Raw genomic sequence first — 24,565 nt, 5'->3', positions numbered from 1 at the left:
TCTTTCTTCTTCTTCTTCTTCTTTTTTTTTTTTTTTTTTGAGACAGGGTCTGACTCTATAACCCAGGATAGAGTGCAGTTGTGTAACCAAACATGGGTTACTGCAGCCTTGACCTTCTAGGCTCAAGTAATCCTCCTACCTCTGCTATCTGAGGAGCTGGAACTACAGGCATGCCTCATCATGCCTGGCTAATTTAAAAAAAAAAAAATTTATGGAGACAGGATCTTACTATGTTGCCCAGGCTGCACTTGAGCTCCTGAGTGCAAGTGATTCTCCCATCTCAGACTGCCAAAGTGCTAGGATTACAGGTGTGAGCCGCCATGTGTTTCTGCAATTCCTTAAGATTATTTATTTATTAATTTTCACCCAGGCTGGAGTGCAGTGGCGTGATCTCTGCTCACTGCAACCTCTGCCTCCCAGGTTCAAGAGATTTTCCTGCCTCAGCCTCCTAACTAGCTGGGACTACAGATACCCACCACCAAACCCGGCTAATTTTTTTTGTATTTTCAGTAGAGACGGGGTTTCACCATGTTGGTTAGGCTGGGTCTCGAATTCCTGACCTCATGATCTGCCTGCCTCGGCCTCCCAAAGTGCTGGGATTGCAAATGTGAACCACCATGCCCAGCCATTTTAAGATTATTCTAATAATAAACAGTATTATATGGGCACAAATCTAAAAGAAATCTGACTTCTATTTTAGAAATGTTACTCTCCAGGATTTCAAAGGTCACACGGAGTTGATCCTGAGTCCCAGCCCAGCCACTTAGTAGCTGTGGGTCTTCGGACAATTTATTGATATGGAAGAGTTCTATTAACTACATATGCAAAAAAAGGCAGAATGATGCTGATTGCAAAAATGGTAGCAATTTTTTATCCCTCCTGTATCCATGCCCATTGCCAGGTGCTTTTACAGCTGTTCCCATTGAGATCCAGAATCTGTTTTCCAATCCCTGGATCTGGCTGGCCTTATTTGCTCAGGGCAGTGGAAACTCATGAACATGACAGTGTGCTAGTTTGAGGTGTAGGCTCAAAAGGTCTTGAATCCTTCTGTTTTTCTTTCAGAATGCTGCCATCTCCATGAAAAAAAGCCCATGTAAGCCAGACAAGATACCATGGGGAGGAGAAGCAAATTGCCTCTGTTGACAGCCCCAGAAGCAGAAGCTCACTCCCAGAAGCACAGCTGCTTAGTCAACAAGCAGCTGATAATACATGTCTGAAAGAGCTCAGTTGAGACCAGAAGAATGGTCCCACTGAGCCCAGCCTAAATGCCTGACCATCTCAATTATGATGCTAATAAGTTTTGGATGGTTTGTTACACTGTAACAGCTAACTAATACATGCACCCAGTGCAGGTAAGATGCCAGGCTTTAATGACAGGCTGATTACTAGTTACCTTCTAATAGTGGGCACCCTAAAAGTACTAACTTTTTCCCCCTGATTTAAAGTTGAATGTCTTGTAAGATAATGTTGAGAAATGCAGAAATACATGTGGACATGTATACATGTGATTGGTGATTATACTCAAACAGCACCACATACAACAGGAGACAACAGAAAACCACAGCCTAACCATTAGGGCCGAGGCCAAATAGCAACATGAGTTTGCCTTTTTCTATTTTCTCTGTTTCTAAACACTGGAGGTCTATACTGTGTACAGATCTAAAGACAGAGTTTTCTTATCCTGTGACCTCATCATTCTTTGTTCATGTCTAATCTCTTGAAGAAAAGTGAGCAACTGGTGGCCAGCAGTGCTTGTAACCTCAGTACCTGAGGTAATTTTATTCCTGCTGTCGTCTGCTCTTTTTATGGCCACTATCTGTTTCATCCGTGGAACTGAAGAGAGATGTTGGTAGGGAGAGGCTCTTGCCTCACCTTTGGCAGAAAAGGGATGTTAGGGCCCTTCAACCCCCTGACGTCAGAGCTGCACTTCAATGTGGTGGCTATTGGCCATGTGTGGCTACAGGATGCCTGGAATATGGCTGGTTTGAACTGCGATGTGCCAGAAAGGTAAAATACAGAGTTAGATTTAAAGATTTAGTTCCAAGAATATATACACTACATTAATAATTACATATTGCTCCTATACTAAAATAATATTTTGGATATATTGGGTTATTAAATGGTTAGAATGAATTTCACCTGTTTCTTCTTTCTTCTTAACTACTAGAAAATTTAGAATTCACACATGGCTCACAGTTTATTTCAGAGGGTTGCCTTACAAGGCAAATGCCGTCTGGGGAGGGCCTGGGTCAGCTCAGGGAGGAAGCTCTGCCTGAAAAGGCTTAGGGTTCACTCTACATTCAGCCCAGCATCTGAGCACGTCTTCTGTCAATCAAGGCCTGAGGGGGTGGGGCCCTAAACATTATCCAGTCAGGAACGCTGGGCTGGGACCCGTCCAATCAGGCACTCAGCTAGAGCAGACAGGACGGCTTCCGGGTTTGGCGGGGCCTTTGTCTGTGGCTGCAGCCGGAGCTTCTGGTGTAGTCTTCGCTGCGCTGTGTCTTCTGCTCCTAGAGGCCCAGCCTCTGTGGCCTCGTTACCTGCAGGTATTGGGAGATCCACAGCTAAGACGCCAGGACCCACTGGAAGCCTAGAAATGGTGAGAGTGCCAGGTCCGACATCCCGAGAGAGGGGGCGGGGCTGGTTGGAACTGGTGGGAAGTGGCTGTGGCGGGACTCTGGCCTCCCCGCAGTTGGCTCCAAAATCCGCGGCCCCGAGTTCTTGGCGCAGCTCGGCCCTCAGTCCCCTTCAGCCATAGGATGGCGGCCGGGCTGACAGCTTGGACCCCGGGCGTCATGTCTCCTCCCTGCGCAGTGACTGTGCCTTGGCCTGGAGTCCTCTGTGGGCAGCTCTGCCCCCACTGCCGCATCTCTCCCCGATTGTGCAGGGACCAGGGGACGGTCGTCAGGGGAGAATACTGACTCGGGGTGCAGAGTTCATGAATGGGAAGAGCTTTGGTCTGCGGGGTTCCCAGTCCCCCTTTTTTTCTATTAAAAATTTGTGGAAGTCTCCGCAAAAATATTAAAGAATTTAATTAAAGAGTAATTCAAGAATTGTAGAGCACCAAGCTATGTTTTGTAGTTAATGAGAAATTAATTGGCAGTTTATAGTTGGTTAAGCCTGAATTTTATTTTCCCCCAATGTAATACTTTAGAAAAAAAGCATTCGAGTTAGATTTTTTTGAAAGTAGCAACCCTAGGACTGGGGCCACCTCAGTCTAATTGCCTGCCACTTAATTATTTTCACACTCCACAGGGCACTGATTTTCCTCTGCATTTTTCACTTCTGTCTCAAGCAGGGTCTCAAGACTCCTCCCCATTTCCCATTCCTCTAGCCTAACTCTGGCTTGCAGTAAATTTCCAGTTCCTTCTGACATTCCCAAATGCCAATTTCCCCTCCCTAATTCACATTATCAACTATTTGTCCTTTAATGTACACTTTAGTGTACATTTTAGGTACCATATTTTAATTAATCATTTTTTGACAAAGCATTGGCTGGCATTTAAAAAAAGATTTGTTTTCTGTTTGTAAATATTTCCCAAGAGAAGAAAGCAAAGAATAATCCCCTGACACTGTATTGTAAAAAATGTTCTGTGCCTCCTTTCCTTTTATTGCCTCTAGCCACAGAAACCTTATCAGAATATTTTTGGGTCAGGGTTTCCCTTTGGAAACTTTATAAGGTAATGTGTCCTCAGCCACCCTTCAGTTTTTTCCCTGGTTCTGGGTTTCAGTACTGTCTGGGGATAAATCAAGATATCCACTGTGGCTGTGTATGCTAGAATGTCTAGTAAATTTCAGCTCCTGGCCTGGAATGAAACTTCGCATATCTGGGAATGGGAGACAGGACAGCCTGAAGTTGGAGTGTAGCCTCTCAAGGGAGCAGGTGGATGCCCTGGGGCTGAGAGGAGTCTCCTGGGGTACTCTTCCTTTAAAAAGCAAACCCTTAGAGAAGTTAAGATTGTCTTCAAGCAACCCGGCTTCCATTTCTCGAAGACACGTTGCTGGTCAGCCAATCAGATGGTGGTAATGAAGGAAAAACACAAATAATTACTGCCACCTGGATTCTCCAAGAATTATAAAAGAGAAAATAGTATCCCAAAAGACAAAAAAAAAAAAATCAAACCTGGCCCCAGTGACATGGTGCAACAATTTGCAAAGTGAAATGCACCTTGGGGCTCTCACTGGGGCCTAGTACAGTGTCTCTGGAGAGGGTTGTCACTGAACACTTAAGTGAGTAGGATGGGGGTGGAAGAATCTCTCAAGGGATTGGGTGGCCTGACTTGATATATGAGTCAGACACATCTGTTTTTTAATGAGCACCGCCGCTCTCTGGGTTTGTCACCTTGAAAAGATTTGTTCACTTATTTTGACTACGGTTTTTTAACTGTAACTTGCATTTTATTAGTAGGGCTTAAAAGGTAAGAAAATGTTTACAAAGGGCACAAAAGAGGTGGGGCTCAGAAGAAAATCAATATCTAATCCTATATTCCATTCTTAAGAATACTCATTTAAGGAAGACTCTGTCTCAAAAACAAAAACAAAACTCATTTACCTTTTTCTTTCCCAGACCGAGTTTAGAAATTTTCTCAGGTGTGTATTTTTGTTTTTGTTTTGTTTTGATTTGTTTTGTTGTGAGATGGAGTTTTGCTCTTGTTGCCCAGGCTGGAGTGCAATGGCTCAGTATCAGCTCACTGAAACCTCTGCCTTCTGGGTTCAAGCGATTCTCCTACCTCAGCCTCCCAAGTAGCTGGGATTACTGGCATGCGCCACCATGCACCAGCTAATTTTTTGTATTTTTAGTGGAGATAGGGTTTTTCCATGTTGGTCAGGCTGGTCTTGAACTCCCCGCCTCAGGTGATCTGCCTGATCTGCCCGCCTTGGCCTCCCAAAGTGCTGGGATTACAGGCGTGAGCCACCATGCCCAGCCAGGTGTGTTTTTTTAATGACTAGGTGACATCCAACAGAATTCCAATGCTTAGTTTTTAGAGTGCTACAGAGGAAAAGAATAGGGAAAATCTCTCTTCCATTTTGGCTGTAGAAAATGAATACATTTCCATAAGAAAATGTGGTGGATAATTGGTGAGTTACATTCATGAAAACATCAGTTCCTCTTTTTGCAGGGTAGATTTGTTACAGGGAATACCTCTGCTCTATACTCTATCATCTTGATATGTGATGTTAATGCTAAATTTTATGAGAGGAAACTTGGTATCTCCTAGAAGTGCTCCCATATGACCAATTGTTTACTACATGATTTTTAATGGAAATAATAATATATTGTCTTAAAGGAATAAATGCTTTTGTATTTCTTATTGAGGTATGAAATGTAAGTACCTTAAAATTTCCTTCCCTTATATAAACAATGTGTTTGAGTAATTTTTCTGAATTTTTCAGTTTAAAAAACCAAGTGAATAACTCTGACATGGAAATTAAAGCTTGTGCCCAGTGACCCCAAGCTAATGCTAATATTGAGCCTGCAAAAAGGGGGGAGGTTCTTTCTTTCTTTTTCTTTTTTCTTGACAGAGCCTTGCTCTGTTGCCCAGGCTGGAGTGCAGTGGTGAGATCTTGGATCACTGCAGCCTCCGCCTCCCGGTTCCAGCAATTCTCTTGTCTCAGCCTCCCAGGTAGCTGGGATTACAGGCAGGTGCCACCACACCCAGCTAATTTTTATATTTTTAGTAGAGACGAGGTTTCACCATGTTATCCAGGCTGGTCTCGAACTCCTGACCTCAGGTGATCCTTGGTCTCCCAAAATGTTGGGGTTACAGGTGTGAGCCACTGGGCCCAGCTGGGGAGGGAGGGTATTAAAGGCCCAGTTCGTTCTTTCTAGGAAACCTTCCCTGCAGATGTCCCAGCCTGCTCACTCTAGCCATGGAAGAAGCCTTTATACTGAGAGAAGCTACAGAGCCCTGGAAAGCTGGGGACCCACAGGCAGATGCAGTTAACATTAAGATGGGATGGGATTGGGAGGGTCTTAATGAAGATGAAATTGTTACTGTTTTGAGGCAGTTTCTAGACTTTGTAAAATGAGCTAAATTAGGTTTATGTAAAAAAAAAATTGAATTCTAAAAGAGTGTTGCAACAGAAGGAAGTACCAACTATAAGAGCTTTAAGGATTGCAAAGTTTAAACAGATAAAGGCTATCTTTCTTAGGGAAGAGCAAAAAAGATTAGAAGTCAGAGGGGAATAGCAAATGGAGGATGAAAAAAAATCAGATTTTAGATCAGAAATCGTTTTACCATGAAGTCAGCAAGTTTTTAGGAGGAACATAAAATGGGGTTGTATGTTGGCTCAGACTGAGAGTAGCTTAAAGTTCAGGAGCCTGTGGAAAGGAGATAAACTTAAGTAAAGTTTGATTAAGAAGTATTTTAGGCTGGGCACGATGGCTCACGCCTGTAATCCCAGCACTTTGGGAGGCCAGGGCGGGTGGATCACTTGAGGTCAGGAGTTCGAGACCAGCCTGGCTAACATGACGAAACCCCATCTCTACTAAAAAGATATATAAAAATTAGCCAGGCATGGTTGCATGTGCCTGCTATCCCACCTACTCTGGAGGTTGAGGCAGGAGAATTGCTTGAACCTTGGAGGCAGAGGTTTCAGTGACCCAAGATCGTGCCACTACACTCTAGTCTGGGTGACAGAGTGAGACTCCATCTCAAAAAACAAACAAAAAAGCATTTTATTTTGACCACTGAAGACAAATTTAGCTAATTTTTTAATACAAAAAAGAAGAAAATGTGCAGAGTCAGTGTCTGGTTATGTGATAAGTCGGACAAGAGAGCACCATCTAAGTCATAATGGAAGGATGTTTCTTTCCATAAACTGTTCCTGGAGAACACAAAGGATAGAGAATTTTATTAACACTATTTACCAGGATTATCTATGTGCTTCATCTTTCCCCATGTCTTTTCTTTGTCCTATACATTTCTTCCACTTGAGTTTTCTGGGTTGTATTTTGTATAATAAATGGGTAAACATAACTACAGTATTTTGCTGAGTTCTGTGAGTAGCTCTATAAAATTATTGAACTTGAGAGATTTATGGGAGTCCTGAATTTTTAAACAGTAGCTCAAAAGCATAGACGGACCCATAGGGTTTGTGACTGGCGTCTGCAGTGAAGACAGTGTTGTGAGATTGAGCCCTGGATCAGGGTCTGTGCTGACTCTTGAGTGGGGTCATAATTCAAATTTTAGACAATGTGTTGGTTTTGAAGAATTGCTTGGCGTTCAGCAAACGTTACAATTTTGGTGCCAGAAGAAAGACATCTCAGAGGCCTGGCCTGGAATGGAACTCTGGGTATCTGGGAATGAGAGACTCTGCTCTCCTGTACACAGGCTGTCACACTGCCCATTGTCCTGGGATTTGAGGTCTCCTCCCACTCCCACTGTGAGAGAGGACTGAAAACTTAGAGGAAAAGAGCTCTTACAACAGACCCCCCTTTCCCACTGCTGCCACCTCAGGATTTCCACCCACTCAAAAACATACCCACTAGACATTGATGTGTTCACACCCCTCCCAGGACTAGGCACCACCTTAGGAATTTCACCACAGCATTTTTCATCCTGGTGTTTCTTGCCAAAAACCCACAAAAGTGTCTACAAGTCTCCTGACATATTCCTTTTCCCAGACACTGAATCTGCAGTAGCAACCTGTTCTCTCCACCAGTCTAGGGTTCTGGACCACCTGTTCATAGTCTCATCTGCCTGCATGGACACAGAAATAAATCAGAGGACAGTCCCACCTGGGCCACTATCTGTAGCACAGACCAGTCCTTACACGTACATTATGCTATCCCCCACCCATGAATTTTTTAATTTTGGTTCAGGGGTACACATGCAGATTTGTTATGTGGGTGAAATTGTGTCACGGGGGGCTTGGCATGCAGATTACTTTGTCACTGAGGTGCTAAGCATAGCACCAAACAGGTATTCTTTGATCCTTTTTGTCCTTTCACCCTCCACCCTAAACTAGAACTCAGTGACTGTTGTTTCTCTCTTTGTGTCCATGTGTTCTTATTATTTAGCTCTTACTTAGAAATGAGAACATGCATTTGGTCTCCTGTTTCTGCATTGGTTTTCTAAGGATAATGGTCTCCAACTCTGTCCATGTTTCTGCAAAGGACACAATCTTCTTTTTTATGGCCACACAGTATTCATTGAATTTATGTACCGTATTTTGTTTTTATTAAATATTTTATTTTATTTTATTCAGTTTTAGAGACAGGGTCTCACTCTGTCACCCAGGCTGAAGTGCAGTAATGTGATCTTGGCTCACTGCAGCCTCAATCTCCCTGGTGCAAACAATCCTTCTACCTCAGCCCCCCAAGTTGCTGGGACTGCAGGTGCATACCATTATGCCTGGCTAATTTTTCTTTTTGTACTTTTTGTAGAGATGTGGTTTTGCCACGTTGCCCAGGCTGGTTTCAGACTTATGACCTCAGGCAATCTACATGCTTTGGCCTTTGAAAGTGCTGTGATTGGCCAGATGCGGTGGCTCACGCCTGTAATCCCAGCACTTTGGGAGGCCAAGGCAGGTGGATCACGATGTCAGGAGATCAAGACCATCCTGGCTAACATGATGACACCCCGTCTCTACTAAAAATACAAAAAATTAGCTGGGCGTGGCGGCGGGCACCTGTAGTCCCAGCTACTTGGGAGGCTGAGGCAGGAGAATGGCGTGAACCCAGGAGGTGGAGCTTGCAGTGAGCAGAGATTGCGCCACTGCACTCCAGCCTGGGCAACAGCGTGAGACTCCATCTCAAAAAAAAACAAAAAAGAAAGTGCTTTGATTACAGGCATGAGCCACCGTGCCATACCATACTTTCTTTATCCAGTCTACCATTGATAGGTGTTTATGGTGATTCCATGTCTTTGCTATTGTGAGTAGTGCTGCAGTGAACATGCATGTGTTTGTATCTTTATGATAGAATAATTTATATTTTTTTGGGTATAAACCCAATTATCAGGTGCCTGGGTCAAATGGTAATTCTGTTTTTGGTTCTGTAATTGCCACAATTCTTTTCACAATGGTTGAATTAAGTTATACTCCTACAGGCAGTGTATATGAGGCAGGAAATATAAAAGGAAAAACAAGTAAAGGGAAAACAAGTCCTTCCCTGATCAGTCTGACTCACTCCAAAGTCCTGCTGGAGCTATGATAACATTATCTGCAAGGCCAGGCAGGGACCCCGAAAGAATGGGCTCCAGGAGCAGGGATGAGAAAAGCAAGTTCTCCTTATCAGTTTCCGCCTTTGAAATTCTTTCCCCATACCATTATTCTTTGTTCTGCTCTCACAACTATTTTTGTAACTATTTCTGCAAGTTTGCAAAGATTTCGTAAGTTCCTGTTTTTCTTTCTGTAGCACGGCAAGGTCACAAGACATGTTTAAGTAAGATAGGGTCATGTTGCAAATCCTGTTGTAAAACCTGTCACAGTATGATTAACTGCCTTTGTTCTGCTTCTGTAAGACTGCTTTCCCACCTCACAGGTTTCATGCCAAAAACCTGACCCGCCCCTGTTGGTTGCACGTATAAAAGTCAAGCCCTGTCATTGTTCAGGGCTCAGCCTTTGGATGTTCATCTGCTGGGCTGGTGGTCACCTAAATAAAATCCTCCTGTTCCACCAAGTGGTCTCTCCAGCCTCCTGATTCCCGCAACAGTTTGGCGAGCCAGCCAGGAGGGGAAACTACAGGTTTACTGTCTCCTTTGGCTGTGGGACTGGAGCCCCGGGCCGGGGGAGACCCGTGACCCAAGGCACCATTGGGAGACCTTCAACCCGGAGGGGAGATTGGCTCTCCCGCGACCCGGCGCCCCTCCCTGACAGTGCAGTGGAACCTAAGGGGCTACAGGACGATTCCAGGACTTCACGCTACAGGACTGCAGTAAGGTTTGGGCCCAAGGCAGGACCGGTCCCATAAGGATGGAAGGGGAGCCTGATCACCTCCTGGGGTGTACCTAGTAATCCGACTCAGGACGTGAGAGGAGCTCGCAAAGTTGGAAGAAACCTACACCCCAACTGACCCAGGACATGAGAGTGGCTCACTAAGTTGGTTAAGAAAGGAAACTGGAAGTGGGGAGGTGTGTGAATAAATGTGAAAGAGATGGTTCCAAGAGGAACCAACACGCTGAGTGACGTGTGTGGAGCCACAGGTCTCTTAGCATAGACTGTACCATCAGCGAATGGGGCTACGGCATATGGCTTAGGGAGGTGCCCCACAATTTATAGATTGTGGTGGTCCAGGTTCAGGACTCATACGAACCCTCCATTAAAGCTAAGCAGTGTCTGAAATACTCCCGCAAGGGACACGGTCTAATCAGTCTGAAATGAAAGGAAGAGTGAGTGGGTTGTGCCATAACTGGGAGGAAATGGGAGGGAAGTCGTTGAAACCCATGCCATTAGAATGTATGTTAAGGAACTTTAAGTAAGATTATACAGGGTATTATGAGATCAAGTTGACCCCCCAGAGGTTGAGAACTCTCTGTGAAATAGAATGGCCCTCTTTCAATTTTGGATGGCTGGCCAAAGGAACTATAGATAGGGAAAAAATTGGCCATGTATTTAAGGTGGTGACTGGGGTCGGAGGACAGCCAGGGCATCCAGAGCAATTTCCTTATATTGACTCATGGCTAAATATAGTTCAAACTCGACCTGCATGGCTGCAACCTTGCCTGGCTTCTTACTGCAAAACGCTCATAGCTCGAGTCAAGCCTAAAGTAAAAGAAAAATCAGCTTCACTGTCAGCTACAGAGATAAAAGGAAAGCCACAAGAAAAACCAGTTTTGCAGGAACCACCAGAGGAGATAGAAACCCCTCCTCCCTATGTGCCAATGTGTCCCCCTTTACCAAGGATGGCCCCTGAGCAGCCAGACTCAGATGGTGACACACCCCAGGCTACACCTCAAAGGGGGAAATCTGAGCCCCCGCCTCAGGAGGTCAAGAAGGAAAGTCAGGATGATCAAGCAGGCCGCCTTCGATCTGGCCACACCAGAGTGTGGCAGATGCCCCTCCATGAAACACGGGGACCTATCTATTATGATGAACAGGGGCAGGTCCAAGAGGGGGCAACGGACTTTTATTTACCAGCCTTTTTCAACGACTGACCTCCTAAACTGGAAACACCATACTCCCTCCTACACGGAGAAGCCCCAATCCCTGACAGATCTGATGCAGTCCATTTTTCAGACACAAAATGCAACGTGGCCAGATTGCAAACAGCTCCTCCTGATGCTGTTTAACACCGAGGAACGCCGAAGGGTGACCCAGGCAGCCCTCCACTGGCTGGAACACAATGCATCAGAAGGCACACTTAATGTCCAGGCATATGCTCAGGGCCAATTCCCAGAAGCCAACCTACACTGGGACCCAAATGATGCAGCCCAATTACAGTACCTACAGAGGTACTGGGAGGCACTCCTGCAAGGGCTAAAGGAAGGTGGGAAAAAGGCAGTCAACATGGGGAAAATCTTGGAAGTGCTGCAGGAGACTGATTAAAGTCCTAGTCAGTTTTATGAGAGACTCTGTAAAGCATTCTGGCTTTACACCCCGTTTGACCCTGAGGCTACTGAGAACCAGCGCATGGTGAACACAGCGTTTGTAGGGCAGGCCCAGGGAGACATCAGGCGAAAGCTGCAAAAGCTAGAGGGTTTCACGGGATGAATGCCACTCAGCTTTTAGAAGTGGCCACCAAGGTGTACGTTAACCGTAACCAGGAGACAAAGAGAGGCTGATCAGACTTAAGAAAAAGGCCAATCTGCTAGTGGCAGCCCTCACAGGAAGGGAAACTAGCATCGCGAGAGGGTGCAGACATAGCCACAGACATGGAGGGGTTCAGGCCAGGCAGAGACCTGAAAGTCAGCCAAGACTATGTAGGAATCAATGTGCGCAGTGCAGAAAGAGGGGACACAGGAAAGGTGAATGTCCAGAGGGCAATGAAGAAAATGACAGAGACTATAAAACTGGAAAACTGCCAGCCAAGGGCTATCTTGTCCCAAGGGAGTCAGATACCTACTTGATCAGGTTGGCAGGAACTGGAGAATATGAAGACTAGGCCAGACTGGGCTCCTTCTCTTTAGGCCCCCAGGAGCCCATGGTCACATTAGAAGTAGGAGGCCAGCTAATGAACTTTATGATAGACACTGAGGCTGAACACTCGGTAGTGACACAGCCCATAGGGCCATTATCCAAAGATCATACAACTATTATTGGGGCTACAGGGGTCCCAGAGAAGAGGCCGTTTTGTCAGCCAAGGAGGTGTGTCATTGGAGGATGAGAGGTCCAACATAAATTCCTGTATCTCCCCAATTATCCAGTGCCTCAACTAGGAAGAGACCTACTCCAAAAATTGCATGCATAGATTACCTTTGGGTCACAAGGAGATATTACTTTAAGCCTAACTCAACCAAAGGCCAGGGTGTTAACCCTCACCATCCCGCAGGCTGAGGAATGGAGACTATACATGAAGTACAGGCACCAATGCAGCCTTGTACGCAGGAGGAAGATAAATTATTATTTAGGCTAATTGATAAAACTCCTGGAGTATGGGCTGAAGACAACCCACCTGGGCTGGCTGTAAATCAGGCACTGGTAGTAGAATTAAAACCAGGAGCAACTCCAGTTTGGGTTTGTCAGTACCCACTTTCCCAAGAGGATATTTAGGGTGTTTATAAGCATTTAAAGTGGCTCTATGACCATGAGATCATAATCCAATGCCAGTCACCCTGGAACACTCCACTTTTGCTGGTACAAAAACCATTGCCTGGACCAGGATCTGATGAGTATAGACCGGTGCAGGACTTGCGTGCTGTAAACCAAGCCACGGTGACCATACATCCAGTAGTACCAAACCTGTATACTTTAATGGGACTTATGCTAGCAAATGCTACCTGGTTTACAGTCCTGGACTTTAAAGGATACTTTCTTCTGTCTCTGCCTGGCACCAGTTAGTCAGCCATCTTTGCATTTTAATGGGACTATTCAGTCACGGGCACGGGGGGACAGTTCACCTGGACTGGACTCCCACAAGGGTTCAAGAATTCTCCCACAATCTGTGGGGAAGCACTGGCCTCAGACCTCAAGCCATACACCCCACCAAATGACAACTGTGCCTTGTTGCAGTACATAGACAACCTTCTTTTGACAGCCCCAACCCAAGAGGACTGTTACTGGGGAACCCAGGACCTCCTCCATCTCTTACAGAAAGCAGGGTATAGAGTATCCAAAAAGAAGGCCCAAATTTGCCATGAAAAGGTTAAATATTTAGGCTTTATAGTAAGCCAAGGGGAACGCCGGCTTGACCATGGATAAAAGCAAGCCGTTTGTGCCCTTCCAACTCCAACCACCTGGCGCCAAATAGGGGAATTCTTAGGGGCAGCAGGGTTCTGCCATATCTGGATCCCAAATTTCTCACTTTTGGCCAGGCCCTTGTATGAAGCCACAAGGGAGGGTGAAAAGGAACCCCTCCTCTGAAAGGCTTACCAGAAGAAGGTGTTTAAACAAATCACAGAAGCCCTAACTCAGGCTCCAGCCTTAGGACTGCCAGATACAACTAAGCCTTTCTTTCTGTATGTCCATGAATTAAAGGGAATGGCTATAGGGGTCCTGACTCAAGTCATAGGATCATGGCATTGCCCAGTGGTGTGCTTATCCAAACAGTTGGACTTTGTGGTGCTAGGGTGGCCTCCTTGCTGTAAAGCACTAGCCGCTACCGCCCTATTGACACAAGAAGCTGACAAACTGACCCTGGGGCAACAACTGACCATCCAGGTACCACACTCGGTTATAACTTTAATGGATCAGAGAGAGCAGCATTGGTTATCAAACCCAAGGATGACTTGATACCAAGGGCTCCTATATGAAAATCCCCGCATAACTTTAGAAACAGTGAACACCCTTAACCCAGCTACCCTGCTCCCAGTCGAACTGGGAATCACCTTCCGTGACTGTGGCAACAGTGGATGAGGTATTCTCCAGTCGAGGAGACCTTACAGACCAGCCACTCAAGGACCCAGATGTAGAATACTTCATAGATGGAAGCAGTTTTGTGCTGGAAGGGGTCTGCTGGGCTGGGTAGGCAGTGGTGACCTTAGACAGTGGTGGAGGCTTAGCCTCTGCCTGCTGGAACATCAGCCCAGAAGGCAGAGCTACCAGCCCTAATGAGGGTTCTCCAGCTGGCAGAAGACAAAAAGGTCAATGTTTACACAGATTCCAAATATGCTTTTGCCACACTGCATGTTCATGGAGCTATATATAAAGAAAGAGGACTCTTAACTGCCACGGGCAAAGAAATAAAATGGAAAGAATGAATTCTACAGCTCTTAGATGCTGTATGGCTCCCAGAGAAAGTAGCAGTTATGCACTGCAGGGGACACCAGAGGGCAGGGACATCAGAGGCAAAAGGAAACAGAAAGGCAGACAGGGAGGCAAAATGGGCAGCAATGGTTACACCTCATTTTAAAAAGGAAGCCTTAGCTATGCCCCTCCTCCCAGAGCCTCCCCTCCAGGAGGTCTCAAATTACTCTCCGAATGAGAAGGTCTGTTTTGCCCAAAAAACTGGAAAATATATTGAAGGAGGATGGTGGAAATTTTCTGATGGGAGATGGGCCATTCCCAAAATGGTGGCCCCCAAACTTGTAAAGCAATTGCATCACGGAACTCGTGGGAAAAACGGCACTAGAAACACTACTAGGACGCCATTTCTATGTGCTGCGACTCACTGCCATCACCCAAGCTGTTTGTGAACATATTTAACCTGTGCCCAGAACAACCCATGAGAAGGGCCCACTTGGCCCCCAGGAATTCAGGAAATAGGAACCATGCCCTGTGAAAACCTGCTTATGGACTTTACCGAGTTGCCCCAGGCAGGGAGCTATCGGTACATGTTAGTACTTGTCTACACTTTTTCAGGATGGGCCAAGGCTTTCCCCACCAGAAGCGAGAACTCATGAGAAGTGACTAAAATACTATTAAGAAACATTATCCCCAGATTTGAACTGTCCCTGACTCTAGGGTCAGACAACGGACTGGCATTTCTAGCTGAAATAATTCAGGAACTAACACGAGTGTTAAAAATAAAGTGGAAATTACACACAGCCTACCGGCCGCAGAGCTCAGGAAAAGTAGAGTGCATGAACCGGACACTCAAACAGCTACTGAAGAAATATTGCCAAGAAACCCCTCTGAGATGGGATCAAGTCCTGCCCATGGTCCTCCTTTGAGTTAGGTGCACCCCCACCAAACAAACTGGGTATTCGCCCTATGAAATACTGTTTGGCCAGTCACCCCCAATCATAAGTCACATTAAGGGTAATCTCTGTGAACTAGGGGAATTAACTTTAAGGAGGCAAATGCAGGCTTTAGGGATAGCCATGTGAAGTGTCCATGGCTGGGTACAGGAAAGAATGCCCATAAGCCTGATAGACCCAATACACCCCTTTAAACCCAGGGACTCTCTTTGGGTCAAAAAATAAAACCCAACCACTGTGGGACCCATATGGGATGGGCTCCATACTGTAATCTTGTCTATTCCCACTGTTGTTAAAGTTGCAGGAATTGTGCCTTGGATCCATCCATCCAGTCAGCTGAAACCAGCAGCCCAGGACAAGTGAACCAGCCAACAGGACCTAGACCATGCAACCCAGCTAATCCTATGACGGAACCAAGGTGCCAGTGAGATGACAACAGCCCTGCTCTGGTCACTCCGGAAGCTGACCAGTCCACGCACGGCTGAAGCTTGAGGAGACAACAGCCCTGCTCTAGTCACCGCGGAAGCTGACTAGTCTACGCACGGCCGAAGCTTGAGTCATCATCAGGGAAGTAAATGTGGTTAGAAATCTGAAGTCCAGTAATTTTCCTTGTAATATTAATTATTTTGCTATTAAGCTGTCACTTTGCTCAGCCTTCTCCCCCCAGGAAAAAGCCTTTTCTGTCCATGCTGGGTATGAACATGCTACTCATCACTTTGTTCTTGCTACTCCCCTTATCCATGTTAAAAGGAGAACCCTGGGAGGGATGCCTCCACTGCACCCACACTACGTGGTCGGGGAACATCATGACTAAAACCCTGTTGTATCACACTTATTATGAGTGTGCTGGGACCTGCCTAGGAACTTGTACTCACAACCAGACAACCTACTCAGTCTGTGACCCAGGAAGGGGCCAGCCTTATGTGTGTTATGACCCTAAGTCTTCACCTGGGACCTGGTTTGAAATTCATGTCGGGTCAAAGGAAGGGGATCTTCTAAACCAAACCAAGGTATTTCCCTCTGGCAAGGGTGTCGTATCCTTATACTTTGATGTTTGCCAGATAGTATCCATGGGCTCACTCTTTCCCGTAATCTTCAGTTCCACGGAGTACTATAGTAGCTGCCATAAAAATAGGTGTGCACCCCCTGCTTGTTCCGCCGATTCCCCAGTAACAACTTGCTGGGACTGCACAACGTGGTCCACTAACCAACAATCACTAGGGCCAATTATGCTTACCAAAATACCATTAGAACCAGATTGTAAAACAAGCACTTGCAATTCTGTAAATCTTACCATCTTAGAGCCAGATCAGCCCATATGGACAACAGGTTTAAAGGCACCGCTAGGGGCACGAGTCAGCGGTAAAGAAATTGGCCCAGGAGCCTATGTCTATCTATATATCATAAAGAAAACTCGGACCCGCTCAACCCAACAGTTCCGAGTTTTTGAGTCATTCTATGAGCATGTTAACCAGAAATTGCCTGAGCCCCCTCCCTTGGCCAGAAATTTATTCGCCCAACTGGCTGAAAACATAGCCAGCAGCCTGCACGTCGCTTCATGTTATGTCTGTGGGGGAACGAACATGGGAGACCAATGGCCATGGGAAGCAAGGGAACTAATGCCCCAAGATAATTTCACTCTAACCGCCTCTTCCCTCGAACCTGCACCGTCAAGTCAGAGCATCTGGTTCTTAAAAACCTCCATTATTGGAAAATTCTGTATTGCTCGCTGGGGAAAGGCCTTTACAGACCCAGTAGGAGAGTTAACTTGCCTAGGACAACAATATTACAACGAGACACTAGGAAAGACTTTATGGAGGGGCAAAAGCAATAATTCTGAATCACCTCACCCAAGCCCATTCTCTCGTTTTCCATCTTTAAACCATTCTTGGTACCACCTTGAAGCTCCAAATACCTGGCAGGCGCCCTCTGGCCTCTACTGGATCTGTGGGCCACAGGCCTATCGACAACTGCCAGCTAAATGGTCAGGGGCCTGTGTACTGGGGACAATTAGGCCGTCCTTCTTCCTAATGCCCCTAAAACAGGGAGAAGCCTTAGGATACCCCATCTATGATGAAACTAAAAGGAAAAGCAAAAGAGGCATAACTATAGGAGATCGGAAGGACAATGAATGGCCTCCTGAAAGAATAATTCAATATTATGGCCCAGCCACCTGGGCAGAAGATGGAATGTGGGGATACCGCACCCCAATTTACATGCTTAACCGCATTATAAGATTGCAGACAGTACTAGAAATCATTACCAATGAAACTGCAGGGGCCTTGAATCTGCTTGCCCAGCAAGCCACAAAAATGAGAAATGCCATTTATCAAAATAGACTGGCCTTAGACTACCTCCTAGCCCAGGAAGAGGGAGTATGCGGAAAGTTCAACCTTACTAACTGCTGCCTGGAAATTGACGACAAAGGAAAGGTCATCAAAGAAATAACTGCTAAAATCCAAAAGTTAGCCCACATCCCAGTTCAGACTTGGAAAGGATAGTCTCCAGATTCCCTCTTCAGAGGTTGGTTCTCATCCCTTGGAGGATTTAAAACCTTAGTACAAATAGTTCTAGCCATATTGGGAGTTTGCCTTATACTCCCTTGTCTCTTACCCCTCATTGTCAAAAATATCCAAACAGCCATAGAGGCTCTTGTGGACAGACAGACTACCACACGACTAATGGCCCTAACTAAGTATTAACCCCTGCCAAGAAAAGAGCTACTTCCTATTGAAGAACTAAATGAAGATAGTGATGCTTTCTATTAAACTTTACTTATAAAAAGCATCAAAGGGGGGAATGAAGCAGGAAATAGAAAAGGGAAAACAAGTCCTTTCCTGACCAGTCTGACTCACTCCAAAGTCCTGCTGGATCTATGATAATTATCTGCAAGGCCAGGCAGGGGCTCCGAAGGAATGGGCTCCAGGAGCAGGGATGAGAAAAACCAGTTCTCCTTATCAGTTTCCCCCTTTGAAATTTTCTCCCCATACCATTATTCTTTGTTCTGCTCTCACAACTATTTTTGTAACTATTTCTGCAAGTCTGTAAAGATTTTGTAAGTTCTTGTTTTTCTTTCTGTAGCATGGCAAGGTCACAAGACATGTTTAAGTAAGATAGGCTCATGTTGCAAAGCCTGTTGTAAAACCTGTCACGGTATGATTAACTGCCTTTGTTCTGCTTCTGTAAGACTGCTTTCTCGCCTCGCAGGTTTTGTGCCAAAAACCTGACTTGCCCCTGCCTGATGCATGTATAAAAGTCAAGCTCTGTCTTTGTTCAGGGCTCAGCCTTTGGATGTTAATCTGCTGGGCCAGTGGCCACCTAAATAAAATCCTCCTGTTCCACCTTGTGATCTCTCCGGCCTCCTGATTCCCACAACACATAAGCATTCCTTTTTCTCTGCAACCTAGCCCGCATCTGTCGTTGACTTTTTAACAACAGGCATTCTGACTGGATGAGACGGTATCTCATTGTGGTTTTTCTCTGCATTTTTCTAATAATTAACAGTGTGAATTTTGTTTTCATATGCTTGTTAGCCACATGTATGTCTTCTTTTGAAAAGTATCTGTTCATGTTTTTGCTTACTTTTTAATTAGGTTTTTGGTTTTCTTTTTGTTGTTGTTATTGTTGTTTTCTGAGACGGAGTCTTGCTCTGTCACCAGGCTGGAGTGCAGTGGCATGATCTCGACTCACTGCAACCTCCGCCTCCCAGGTTCAAGTGATTCTCCTGCTTCAGTCTCCCGAGTAGCTGGGATCACAGGTGCACGCCACAAAACCCAGCTAAATTTTGTATTTTTAGTAGAGATGGGGTTTCACCATGTTGGCCAGGATGGTCTGGATCTCTTGACCTCGTGATCCATCTGCCTCAGCTTCCCAAAGTGCTGGGATTACAAGTGTGAGCCACCGCTCCTGGCTGCTGCTGCTGCTTCTTTTTTTTTTTTATAAATTTGTTTAAGTTTCTTATGGATGCTGGATTTTCAACCTTTGTCAGAAGCATAGTTTGCAAATATTTTCTTCTAGTCTGTAGGTTTTCTGTTTACTCAGTTGATTGTTTCCATTGCTGCAAAATGGCTCTTTAGTTTAATTAGGTCCCATTTGTCAATTTTTGCTTCTGTTGCAATTGCTTTTGGTATCTTCATCATAAAATCTTTGCCAGTTTTTATGTCTAGAATTTTCTAGGTTATTTTCTAGATTATTTTCAGGTTTTATATGTATATATAATTTTAAGTTCTATGTTTAAGTCTTTAATTCATCTTGAATTGATTTTTATATATCGTGTAAGGAAGGCATCCAGTTTCAATCTTCTACATAGTGCTAGCTAGTTATTCCAGCCTCATTTATTAAATAGGGAATTCTTCCCGCATTGCTCTTGTAAGCTTTGTTGAAGATCAGATGGTTGCAGGTGTGTGGCATTGTGGCATTATTTATTGGCTATCTATTCTGTTTCTTGTTCTATGAGTCTTTTATATATATGTATGTGTGTGTGTGTATATGTGTATATATGTGTGTGTGTGTGTGTGTATATATATTGCCTTGGGTATTCGGGCTCTTTGTTGGTTCTATATGAATTTTAAAATAGTTGTTTTTAGTTCTGTTAAGAATGTTTTCGGTAGTTTGATAGGAATGACATTAGATCTGTAAATTTCTTTTGGCAGTATGGCCATTTTAATGATATTGATCTTTTTTATCCATGAGCATAAAATTAATCTCCATTTATTTGTGTCATATATGATTTATTTAAGCAGTGTTTTGTAATTCTTGTTGTAGAGGTCTTTCACCTCCCTGGTTAGCTGTATTTCTAGATGTTTTATTCTTTTTGTGGCAGTTGTGAAGGGGATTGTGTTTTTCATTTGGCTTTTGGCTTGGATGTTATTAATGTACAGGGATGCTACTAATTTTTGTACATTTGCTTTGTATTGTGAAGTTTTGCTTCAGTTTTTCAGTTTAAGGAGCTTTTCTGTGGAGACTATAAGGTTTTCTATATATAGAATTACATCTGCAAAAAATGGGAAGTTTGACTTCCTTTCTTCCTATTTGGATGCCTTTTATTTTGTCTCTTGTCTGATTGCTCTGGTGAGGACTGCCAATTCTATGTTGAATAGGAGTGGTGAGAGAAAACATCCTTGTCTTGTGCCAGTTTTCATATGGAGAAATGCTTCCAGCTTGTGTCCATTCAGTATGTTGGTTGTGGGTTTGTCATAGAGAACTCATTATTTTGAAGTATGTACCTTCTATGCCTAGTTTGTTGCAGGTTTTTAATGTGAAAGATGTTAAATTTTCTTGAAAGCTTTTTCTGCATCTATTGAGATAATCTTGTGGTTTTTATCCTTATTTTTGTTTTTGTAATGAATCACATATATTAATTTGTGTATGTTGAACCAGCCTCATATCCCAGGGATAAAGCCTACTTGATCATAGTGGATTTGCTTTTTGATGTGCTGTTGAATTTAATTTGCCAATATTTTGTTGAAGATTTTTGCATCAATGGTCATCAAGGATATTGGCCTAAAGTTTTCTTTTTTTGTTATACCTATGTCAGGTTTTGGTGTCAGAATGATGGCGTTCTTATATAATGAGTTGAAGGGGAGTGTTTTTTTCTCAATTTTTTGGAATAGTTTTAGAAGGAATGGTACCAGCTCTTCTTTGTACATCTGGTAGAATTCAGTTGTGAATCTCTCTCGTCCTGGGCTTTTTTTGGTTGCTAGGCTGTTCATTACTAATTCAGTTTTGGAGTTTGTTATTGGTCTACTCAGAGATTCAATTTCTTTTTTGTTCAGTCTTGGGAGGATATATTTGTCCATGAATTTACTCTTTCTTTTTTTTTTTGTCTTTTTTTTTTTTTTCCTTTTTGTGGAGAATGGGGTCTCACTATATTGCCCAGGCAGGTCTCGAACTCCTGGGCTTAAGCTATCCTCCCGCCTCTTGCCTCCCTGAGAGCTGGGATTACAGGCGTGAGCCACCGCACCCGGCTGAATTTACTATTTCTTTCAGATTTTTTAGTTTGTGTTCATAGAAGTGTTTATAGTAGACTTCAGCAGTTATTTGTATTCTTGTGGGGTCAGGGTTAATGTTCCTTTTGTCATTTCTAATTGTCTTTATTTGAATCTTCTTTCTTTATGAATCTGGCTAGTGGTTTATTTAGCTTATTAATTTTTTCCAAAGATTTAACTCCTGGATTTCTTGATCTTTTGTATAGTTTTTCACATCTAAATCTCCTTCAGTACAGGTCAGATTAGTTATTTTTTGCCCTCTGCTAGTTAGGGATTGGTTTTGTCTTGCATCTCTCATTTTATTTATGATATTAGGTTGTTAAATTGAGATCTTTTTAACTTTTTTATGTGAGCATTTAGTGCTATAAATTCTTCTTTTAACACTGCCTTAGCTGTGTTGCAGAGATTCTGGTATGTTGTACTTTGTTCTCATTTGTTTCAAAGAACTTTTTGATTTCTGCCTTAATTTTATTATTTACCCAAAAGTTATTCAGATGCAGGTTGTTTAATTTCCACATAATTGTATGCTTTCAAGTGGTTTTCTTTATATTGATTTATATTTTTATCAAGTTGTGGTCAGAGTGTGTGGTTGGTATAATTTGTGGATGTTTGAATTTGGTGAGGATTGTTTTATTTCTGATTATGTGGTCAATTTTAGAGTATGGGCCACTTAGTGATGAGAAGAATGTATATTATATTGCTTTTAGATGGAAAGTTTTGTAGATGTCTATTACGATTATTTGGTCAAGTATTGAGTTTGGGTCCTAATATCTTTGTTAGTTTTCTGCCTCAAAAATGTGTCTAATAGTGTCTGTGGGGTGTTGTAGTCTCCCAAAATTATTCTGTCAGAATCTAAATATAAATCTCTTAGAACTTGTCTTATTCATGTGTACCTGTGAAAGAAAATTAAATCTTTGGAGCCCAAACTCATTAAACCAAAAAGAAAAGTTAGGCTGGGAACTGGGTCACACAAACCCACCTATCCTTTTGGTTCTTAAATGAGATGGCTACAAGATGAGAAGTTACATGACTCCCTTATATTTTGCCCACAAGAAAATTTCTAGTGAGCTGCAAGATCTTTACCCTAAGGTGTTTCTGTTAAAATTATACCATGGAAATGTAAATTGATGGCTTATCTTTACCTGGTCCACCAGACACAAGTGCATATCTGATTGTTCCCCTGCCCCATTTTGTCTATGTTATCTTATGTAAAAATGCAGATTACCTGCATTTTTCGTCTTCCCCATTTGTCTGTGTCATCTTATGTTAAAAAAGTGCAGATTCACTGACAGACAATGACATGAATGGCTGTTTTTCCTTACCTCCCTCTTACATAACAGTTTTGTACTTCTCAGTATCTCATCCTTTCTCCTTTAAATTTGGAGCCCCCAAAATTTTCTTGGGAGAAAGACATAGGCCTTTTTCCTGGCTGTGCATTCTTAACTTTGGGAAATAAACCTCCTAAAATGATTGAGACTTTTCTTTTCATTTTTCTTGATTGATACACCCATGGATTTTTTTTTTATAACACCTTTCTTTCTTCTGCTTTTTTTCCCATAAACATTTCTCAAGTGCACATGGCATGCAAAATTAAGATGTCCAATAGTTCAAAAACATGTCCAGAGACCTGGCTGTTATAGTGGAAAATACAAATTAGAAATAAGAAGCTTTATTCTCCACTTGAAAAAAGGGAGGATATTTTCTTTCTTTCTTTCTTTTTTTGAGACGGAGTCTCGCCTGGTTGCCCAGGCTGGAGTGCAGTGGCACGATCTGGCTCACTGCAACCTCCACCTCCTGGGTTCAAGCGTACTCAGCCTCCCGAGTAGCTGGGGTTACAGGGACACACCACCACACCTGGCTAATTTTTTGTATCTTTAGTAGAGATGGGGTTTCAACATGTTGGCCAGGCTGGCCTCAAACTCCTGACCTCATGATTCACCCGCCTCAGCCTCCCAAAGTGCTGGGATTACAGGCGTGAGCTACCGCACCCTGCCAGAAGTATATTTTCTTAATTTATTTTTCCTTAAAGCATTTAAATTTTATGTATATTTTTTCTCTGTTGTTTGAAAGATATGTAAATCATATTAACAGTTAAACCTTTTGTCACTGTTTTTGACTTGGGATTGTCTTTGTCTAGGACCTCAGGTTCATTGCTTTTGCAAAGATTTATTTTCTCCATTTGTTGTCTTTTAAAGTAGACACAGATTTGTTTAGATTAAAGTTTGTTTTAAGAGCACACAAAAGTTGAACATGAAGATAGGATTAAATTTAGCAATAAAAAATGCTAAAGACTAAAAGATACTAAGTTCCTTTGATAGAATACAGATTATCCAAGGTAATCAGGTAATATTTGCAGGCCGAAGTACTTTTATTGCAAAAGCATGGTTCAGTGTATGAACTGAACAGTGGAGTCTGTAGTTGTGCTTTGGTTTATATTTATTACTTGAGTACAATTAGCATAGTTATATGTAGTGTTTGTAGACAAACTGCATTCATATAAACAGTATTTTATACACTAGTGTGAATATAACTACAATATTTACTTTGAATGAATCCCTTAGTCATTTTAATAATGTTATATTCGGCTGGACATGGTGGCTCATGCCTGTAATCCCTGCACTTTGGGATGCCAAGGTGGGTGGATCACCTGAGGTCAGGAGTTCAAGACCAGCCTTGCTGACATGGCGAAACTTCATCTCTACTAAAAAATACAAAAATTAGCCGGGTGTGGTGGCACGTGCCTGTAATCCCAGCTACTCGGGAGGCTGAGGCATGTGAATCGCTTGAACCTGGGAGGCGGAAGTTGCAGTGGGCTGAGATTGCACCGCTGCACTCCAGCCTGGGCAATAGAGCGAGACTGTTTCAAAACAAAAAAACAAACAAAAAATTATGTTATATTCATACTTTTGAAATATAAACTTTTTTAATTGAATTATGGTTGTAGACAATTTTTAAAAATCCTATGTACATTATGACTAGCACATTATTTATACTTAGATATTTATATCTAATATTCAAAGGAAATTTACTACCAAACTATTACAGTAATATTAGTATGACATGCTTACTAATTTATCCAGTAGAGTTAATTATAGGTAAGCATGATTTTAGTGTTTATCATTTCACTAAATTGGAATGGTGCTATTACAGGAAAAATAAACAAGAATGATTTGGCCACCCAAAAACCATAATAGCTCTACAGTTCACCATGATGCAAACTCAAATGTATTCCACTATATGAATAAAGTAATATTCTAATTCTTCATCAGAAAGTTATGGTTGTGGGAGGTCCAGGCGGGCGGATCATTTGAGGTCAGGAGTTCAAGACCAACCTGGCCA

The 24,565-nt window shown here is 43.3% G+C and overlaps 2 protein-coding genes across 2 annotated transcripts in view; both read left to right on the top strand.

Moving 5' to 3' along the window:
• The first annotated feature begins 2,460 nt into the window (after positions 1-2,460).
• Positions 2,461-18,580, top strand: ERV3-1 (endogenous retrovirus group 3 member 1, envelope). Its single transcript, XM_054495397.2, has 2 exons — positions 2,461-2,599; positions 15,538-18,580. The coding sequence occupies exon 2, from the start codon at positions 15,926-15,928 to the stop codon at positions 17,738-17,740; it is 1,815 nt and encodes a 604-aa protein (XP_054351372.1). The 5' UTR covers positions 2,461-2,599; positions 15,538-15,925; the 3' UTR covers positions 17,741-18,580.
• LOC129040640 (zinc finger protein 117-like) overlaps positions 2,504-24,565 on the top strand; it is a 34,529-nt gene continuing 12,467 nt past the window's right edge. The window contains 1 exon segment of the mRNA XM_054495396.2: positions 2,504-2,599. Within this exon segment, the coding sequence (XP_054351371.1) occupies positions 2,597-2,599 (3 nt within the window). The 5' untranslated portion in view covers positions 2,504-2,596.

Source organism: Pongo pygmaeus, chromosome 6 (genome assembly GCF_028885625.2).
Source record: "Pongo pygmaeus isolate AG05252 chromosome 6, NHGRI_mPonPyg2-v2.0_pri, whole genome shotgun sequence".
NCBI lineage: Eukaryota > Metazoa > Chordata > Mammalia > Primates > Hominidae > Pongo > Pongo pygmaeus.
Note: the sequence above shows the minus strand (reverse complement) of the source record. Positions and strands in the feature narration are given on the sequence as shown.

Bases quoted from the DNA above. Each gene is read 5' to 3' on its own strand.
- ERV3-1 (XM_054495397.2), top strand. From the start codon at position 15,926: ATGCTGGGTATGAACATGCTACTCATCACTTTGTTCTTGCTACTCCCC.